Here is a 7,874-nt window from a genome sequence, read left to right as displayed (position 1 = left end):
TGTATTTTATTTGAACTAAGCAAAATTATCTGCCAATAGAACAACAAAATTTGGCTTGTCAAGACTTTCCAAAACAAGTAAAATTAGCTAACCTCAATGAACCCAAAAATAGCTTAAAATAAGTATATTCTCACTAATAACAAGTGCACTTTTCTTGGTAGAAAAAAAAGAGACCTTTTTGCTCAATATGTTGAAAAATATTCTTAAATGAAGTAAATGCTAGTGCCATTATCTTGACATAATGATATGCGCTCAGCATTACATTTCTTGAAACCAGCAAACTTATACTAAAAACTAGTTTATTGTTCTTAATGGAAAGGCAACAAGGCAAGCGCTTGTTACTCTCGGGGTCTCCTAGCCGCTCAAGCAAATCATATTGTCTAAAAATGCATTTTTCCATCCACAACATGACATCATCGCGCCAAGTGCGTGCTCTTTCAGTCAATTAGTGCGCATATATACAGCCCGGCCCCCGGCCAAAATGTTTTTAATTGTCATTTTGAAGAATTTATCTGAATGTGCATGAACTATTTCTGTTCACAATTGTTAGAAATGTGAAATGTTTAAATATTAACGGTCAGTTTACTGTACTGTGCCAGCTGTACTACTATATGAGTACGTGTTTTCTATTGTTTCATTGAAAATAAAACAGCAAAGTCCATTTGGCTGTCATCTGTTTTAATTATAAGACACAATTGTGTCAAAGTCGTGATTTTTTATTTCATGCTTGAAATAAGAAATGATTACTTTAAAAAAAAGTAGTTTTATACTTGTGAGTGTTGATGACACAGCTTTGCAACAGTTGATATTCTAGTTTCAAGCATGTTTTACTCAATATAGGTCATCAAATCTCAGCAACAAGCTGTAATATCTTACTGAGATCATTTAGGAGCAAAACAGTTAAAACAAGTAAAACACTCTAACATCAAATCTGCTTAGTGAGAGGAATTATCTTATCAGTAAAAATAAGCAAATATCACCCTTATTTGAGATATTTCATCTTACTTAGATTTCAGTTTTTGCAGTGCACCCCCTGGTGGCGCTATTGCTGAAAAGTGGCAGCAGTCAACTGACAAGAAGTCTTCTACAAGCGCCCCTTGTGGCCACGTCAGGTAAATGCCTGCGTGGCTTTTCTGGGAAATCACCTGACCTGACAAGCACAACAGGTGTGACAAGTTTGCCGCCAAACTTCCTCATCAGCTGTTTTTCTACTGCTCACCAACTTATTCATTGGATCAAAGAAAAGAATAGAATAGAATGGACTTTATTGTCATTATATTTGCATATAACGAGATGAAGGACTCCAACTTAAGGTGCGGTAGTGGGAACAAATAGGGGATAGTGTTTCAGGGCTGTGAAGTCATCAGAAAGCACTTCTCACTAACTCTTACAACATTAACCCAATTTGGAAATGGCTCTGTAGTTATTTATATTTGTGGATTCACCTCCTTTTAACAGGGGAAGAAGAAAGGCCCATTTCCTGATTTTTGGAAGGCTTTTACTTGTAAGACTCAGGTTAAAAGGCATAAAAAGTGTAAAAGAAAAAGACAATTAGAATGATACATTATGCCCCATATAGAGCTCATACCAATGATCTGTTCATAATGAGTCATTTTCTTATACTACATGATATAATCCAATACAGGAGCCTTCAAGTTATGTTTATGGCCACACAAAGGGCTCCACCTGCAAATATACAGAGTCTGTTTTCACTCAGAGATGGTCCACAATTCTGAAATTCAAACATAACATAGTCAATTCCACATTCAAGGCTCAAACGTGATGTATAGCGGGGGTGAAACTGTGGGACAATGTGAGCGGAGGAATTCATCTGTCTTCTAGCCTAAGAGTGTTCAACCTCAAAAATGTGTTGTTGGGAAAAACTATCAAAAACATGACTAGTTGTTTGGACTATCTCAACTGTGGGACGCAGGTGCAAAAGAAGTCATTGTGGAGTAAGGGACATAACACACCAGACAAGGCTGCAGAAGACGAAAGATACCCAGGCAAGATGGAGCTAATCTCATGGTCACTCAATGCTATTATATCCATATTGGTGTATGTATACTGACTTGTCATTATCATATGTTATACTTGTTCTGATATTGTCATGTATCCATCAAATCTGCTGTTGAAACTTGGACTATATAACCAACATATATAAGCAACATATATAAGCAACATATATAACCAACATATAAGTTGATTGTAAATTAGGGGCGGGACATGGATAAGCATTCCTGCTTTTTTCCCGTATCCCTTTTGGGTGGGTGCCGTTGCATGTCTGTCAAACTACAAAGAGTGATGAAGTGTTGCTATATATGTCTGTCTGACGGAATAAATACATTCATTCATTCATTGGAAAATACATGAGAGAGGCTCAGCAACAAAATGTGCAGCCAATCTGAAGAGAAAAGGTAGAATTTGGTCAGGTCCTGCTGCTTTACTTGTGTCCAGGCTCTTTAGTGCACCGTGTACCTCAGAGACTGACACTGGAAATTGTCATTAGTAAACCTTACTCCAAATCATTGCAAACGCAATTTCAGTAACAAATAATAACAATTAAAGCTAGTTTTCTTTGTAAAGGTTTCATTAATGATTAAGAGTAAAGTTCACGCCAAGTCTTTAATGAAGCCTCGCCAATTGTCACCTGATTAATGAAAGGTGTAATACCTATGATAGTACTGTACAATGTATATTGTTTATTTGCACATTTCTGCTTGAGTAACAAAAGGAGTTATTAGAACATTTAGTGTTTTGCAATGGACAATGCAATGTATACAATGTATGAAAATGTATGTTGTCCTACAGCTGTGCTTTTCCATCTTTACACAAGCTCAACACGTTGAAGCTTCCAAGTAGCATGTTCTAAGACCTCACTAATGATCAAAGCAGCTCCATGCAAATGTTTTGGATGACCTCAAAAGTGTAGCTGAGGTTCAGGGCACGCATAAGTCCAAACAGCATAACAACAGCCAACACTGTAAAAACTCTTTCAGTGGTATTGTCCAATATACTTTATTGTTAAAAGTATATTCATTCCAATAAATCAATGTATTTTTATTTTTATAGTTTTTGAGTTATCTATAAGTAAAAAGTGTGAATATTTTCGTAACTTACTTTTTTATGTGATAAAATTTATTTTATTGGACTTCCAACATAAATTGATTTAGCAAAACTCAGTTGAAAGGTTTATATCAGACCTAAAACGTCAGGCCCCGCCCACCTGCATGCAGCTGTGGAAGAACAAGCCCAGACACGTCTCTTCACGGAGCCCAAGGAAACACTTTACCGGACTCATGTAAGTAACAATTTATATTGTTAAAAGTCAGTATTTGCCAGGATTGAAATGTATACATTTTCAAAAGCATGGCTCAACGTTATATTTAGTTTGCTACTTTTCCCGCCGACCGCCATTTCGAATGTGCTCTTACCTCCAACAGCTCATTAACTTCAACCAAACATTGTTTATAGCTGTGCAGTTTATAACTAGCGTTTTCTTTGCGTGGTAGTTTAATATTTTATTCTTCATTTTATAAGCAGCCACATTAAAGCTGCTTCACTAGCTTGCATTAAAAGTTGCTAGCAGCTAGCTAGGTATACTTGACAGAGCTATCTGAAGCCCCCTCAGACCTGTTGTCCATGCACACTCTTAGGCAAAACGCTACTCTTGTAAGAATAACACTCATTGTGTAAGTCTCAATCTCAACATTACCCCCCCCCAAAAAAAATGTCACCAGTAGTCACCATTTAAAGGGTCATTTTTCAAAATGTTCTTCCGTGGGGGCATGTCCCCGGACCCCCCTACTGTTGCTAGGTTACCAATTTAGACCCCCGCGGCTACAAAAAAATCTAGAGGAAACACTGCAATTGAGTATATTAGGGTGTAAAAAAAAAACATATATAAAGGGCTCTCATTAGGCTTATATATCCAAGAGGTTAGACATGAACCATAACTTGTCTTTTTTTTCTCTCTCTCTCCAATGACAGATGGGATGGCCCTGTAAGTTGTGCAGCACTGTAGTACCAACCAAGAGTGATTTTTAAAGCATTACAGACTGCACCATGGGACCTTTGGACACAGCCATGCCTTCCCTTGCTTTCATATAGGTTGCCCATGCATGCCCTTTTAAATGCTGGAGTTCCCTTCACTCTCATCTGTCAAGATACCACCCAGAAGTCAAATTCCTCAACTCACCTCAGGTGAGTCCTTCATTCACCTGCCCTCTGTGTAAAAGGACTGTGCCAGGAGCATCAATGATATGATGGCCAGAACGTATACAGTTGGAGAAGACAGGAAGTTGTTGCCAAGTCTCCTGCTGGGGTGGCAGAATTTAAGGAAAGATGGCCTGCCCTCTTCGAACCATTCCAGGTAAATGATTTATCATTCTATTTTTCCTGACCAAGTTTCCATTGTGACTTGGACAGGAAATACTCAACTCACTTTTTGCCTGAAAATGCATACTTAAACCCTTAATATCAGTAACGGTCAACATTTGCTGTCTTACAGATTAATGAAGAGTTCCGAAGGTGCACTGCTGTTCCACTGGAATCAACATTTATGTCCCAGCTGGACAGGTACACTCCGAAACTCCTGGAGCTCTTCAGTGCAAAAGGAGGAGTGACTGGTCAGCGCATCAAGAACTTGTTGATGGAACTGATACAGGTGGGTTAAAAGTGGTTTAAAAGTTTACAACTGAATCTGTAATCATGCTCTAATAACGATATCACAGATTTGGAGTAAAATTGCCAACAAAATTAATTTATTTATTATTCTTCTATTAACTCTAGGACCCAAGTGCCTCTGCAGTGATGAAGAGAGATGTGACTCTGAGATGCCTCATAGAGTACACGGGAGAGAGTGGACAGGAGCTAATCTCTGACTACTGTGTAAGTATTGTTTAAAAGCAGCTTTGGATCAGTCTGATGTACAAGCTTGGTGGTTCTATTCAGGTTTTTTATATGCCAATAAAAAGCATGTGGCTGGAAATGCATCTATCGTACCAAGTTTAATGTACAAGATCTCAAATTCGAATTCAAAAGTTTTCAAAATGGTCTTCACAAAAGTAATCATTATCTGGATTAAATCACACAAGTTATATTAAATATAAAATTACATGTCTGTTTTTTTAAATTACTGTTTTTGTATCTGAAAGGGAACTGCAGAGACCACTGTTCATGAGGACCTGGAAATGAAGAATATGAGCATCTACATCTGTCGTGAGCCAAATGCAGTAGGAATCATCATTGAGGGAGTACCAGTCCTTACTCATCTTGGAAACCTGGCCAAAGCATGCTGCCTACTTCTGGGGTTGACGTATGCACTTAATCTGGAGTATCCATCCAAACTTTCCAAAACATTTGAGGTGTTTCAAAGACTTTTTGTGGGACTCGACACCAGGGATGATACTCGAAACCGGTTTTCCCGGTTGTTTGATAAGAAAAGAACCGAGTCCTCGGACTCCAATCCCTTTTTGAGAACCGGTACCCGTTATCGAGACCACTATAGTAAAGGAAAAGAGTTGATTCTTTATTCGAATCCCGTCCTGACCAGAAATGCTTCGTGGGACATCACAAGAAATGACGTCACGTAGCTCAGTCATTAGGAGCAGATAGCGAAAGCAGGAAAACAATGGACGGGAAAAAGCGCTCCAAGGTGTAATAAAGTTCAAAACAAAAGCTATAATCCATCGAATAACTTTACTGAGAGATTTTAGCAGGGTAAAACACATGACGAACACTTTTACGACCAACCGGAAACATAGCAACCAGGCTAGCAACGCACCTCCTTTACGGCAGCTGTCGCAACGTTCTTAAAACAACCGCAGCACATACATATATATACAACATATCTCCCTTTTTTAACTTTTGTTTTTCTTTCCTTGTAAACTAAACAAAATCACACTGTAGATGTGTTGTCTGTCTAATTATAAATAATGCAGACGAGCCGTGTTGGCTGAGTTCTTGACGTTTACTTTCACAGCGTGGCAACATGCAACACTTTTCGGGGCTACCGCGCATGCTCGTAACTCCCGTTGCATGCTGGGTAGTGTAGTTGTTATATTCTCTAGCTCATAACATTTTTCCCCCTATAAAGAAATAATGTTAACTCAATAGAGTGTATTTCTTTTTTTAGCTTTAACTTTTCATTTTTTAGCATTGTAACCACATTTGCAAACAACTTTTCTCTTCATAGAATTGTCTTTCAATAAAGAAATAAAGTGCAAAAATGTCAAAGCATCATAACAAACGGTTATGTCAAATAGCAGCAGAAGTGCACTTTTTGGAGAGCTGTATTTTCAGTTTTGTGCCCAAGGGACTGATTTTATTTAACACTATATTATTATTTATACACCTATAGTGATCACAGAGACAGGTTGTTTTTGTGTTACTGTATGTATTTGTTTTTCTGAAAAATCCCACTTAATATACTTTGGGTAACAGTCAATATTTATTTATTTTATTTTATTTTTTTAGGTGGGTAACAGTCAATATTTATTTATTAGATTTTATTTTTTTATTATACAATAAAAGTGAGCTTTTGTTAAACCAAATATTGTGTGGTTTTTTCCATATACAGCAACCTATCTGGACTCGATAAGAGAATCGATAAGGAATCGGTTCGATAAGAGGATTCGATAATAGGCTCGAACTCGATAATTCCTTATCAAACATCATCCCTACTCGACACACTGCGCCCAAAACCAACCCCCAAATTCATGACTCTCAAAAACAAGCTTCTAGCTTAGGCAGTGAGCCATGACTGTCAGCTTGCACTTTTGAACAGCTATTTTCTTGTGTCTGTTCAAAATCATTATACATTGTTCATTGAGTGGAATTCTTCACAATGTTGTAACGGTTTGTCCTGTTCAGGTTTTATACAAAGCTACAGGTCATCGTTTCTGGTGTGTGTAAATTAAGTTTTTTTTAATGTTTTATACACACTAAATTGCCCCACTGTGAAGCTCCAGCTGGTCAGAAGGAGGGATCTGTGAGTTGTTTAAGTTAAAATGTTTCAAAATATACACACTGAAAGACACTATGGTGAAGGTGTTCTGCTTGTGAATTGTTACAGAAGTACAGATAATCTTAATGTTAAATTGTTTTAGCAAGAAACTACTGTGACTGTTCAAAGTAAAACTTGAGATGCTGAGGTCATGCATTCTTTTATGCACTAAATAAGTGAAGTGAATTACATTTATATAGCGCTTTTTCTCAAGTGACTCAAAGCGCTTTACATAGTGAAAGCCAATATCTAAGTTACATTTTAAACCAGTGTGGGTGGCACTGGGAGCAGGTGGGTAAAGTGTCTTGCCCAAGGACACAACGGCAGTGACTGGGATGGCGGAAGCGGGGATCGAACCTGCAACCCTCAAGTTGCTGGCACGGCCGCTCTACCAACCGAGCTATACCATATACTGATGTTCTTGACTGTTAATACTCTCCAGCTTATTGACACGGTTTGGATATGGCTTGTGAAAATGTTTTAATAATATGTATACGGTTAAAAAAAGAAAACTACTGTGAAGGTGTTCTATACAGCACTTTAAAAAGTTGAGGTCATGCATTCTATGCACTAAATATGGATGTTGACTGTTCATACTGTCCAGCTCATTGCCACTGTTTTTATATGGTAATGATTTAATAAAGGTTGGAATTTGATTTGTCTTGATTTTTTTATTATTATTCTAAGTAATTATTTTAAGCAGTTTCCATTTTCAAAACAAAGAAAGGGTAAGTTGGTCAAAATTAATAAAATTGAGTACAATTATTTTTTCATTTAAATGTTACTTATTTTAATTAAGTCTTGTGTGTTTAATATGCTGATGTTTTTTACATTGATTTTACTCAATTTGTTGGCTTTTTCTGTAAAC

The 7,874-nt window shown here is 37.3% G+C and overlaps 1 protein-coding gene across 1 annotated transcript; it reads left to right on the top strand.

Moving 5' to 3' along the window:
• Nucleotides 1-3,253: 3,253 nt before the first annotated feature.
• LOC133630501 (uncharacterized) lies at nucleotides 3,254-7,649 on the top strand. Its single transcript, XM_062022114.1, has 6 exons — nucleotides 3,254-3,301; nucleotides 4,239-4,288; nucleotides 4,324-4,372; nucleotides 4,511-4,666; nucleotides 4,792-4,890; nucleotides 5,157-7,649. Exons 2-6 carry the CDS (start codon nucleotides 4,263-4,265, stop codon nucleotides 5,592-5,594), a joined length of 768 nt encoding a protein of 255 aa, XP_061878098.1. The 5' UTR covers nucleotides 3,254-3,301; nucleotides 4,239-4,262; the 3' UTR covers nucleotides 5,595-7,649.
• The last annotated feature ends 225 nt before the right edge of the window (nucleotides 7,650-7,874 follow it).

This window comes from Entelurus aequoreus, linkage group LG15, assembly GCF_033978785.1.
Source record: "Entelurus aequoreus isolate RoL-2023_Sb linkage group LG15, RoL_Eaeq_v1.1, whole genome shotgun sequence".
NCBI lineage: Eukaryota > Metazoa > Chordata > Actinopteri > Syngnathiformes > Syngnathidae > Entelurus > Entelurus aequoreus.
The sequence above is the reverse complement of the archived record's forward strand: the minus strand, read 5'-3'. Positions and strand labels throughout refer to the sequence as shown.

What these genes read in the sequence shown, in the direction of transcription:
- LOC133630501 (XM_062022114.1), top strand. Translation starts at nt 4,263, where the DNA reads ATGATGGCCAGAACGTATACAGTTGG. An exon ending in GCCAGAACGTATACAGTTGG is followed by an intron (nt 4,289 to 4,323) that starts AGAAGACAGGAA and finishes GTCTCCTGCTGG; the next exon opens with GGTGGCAGAATTTAAGGAAA. An exon ending in TGTTGATGGAACTGATACAG is followed by an intron (nt 4,667 to 4,791) that starts GTGGGTTAAAAG and finishes TATTAACTCTAG; the next exon opens with GACCCAAGTGCCTCTGCAGT.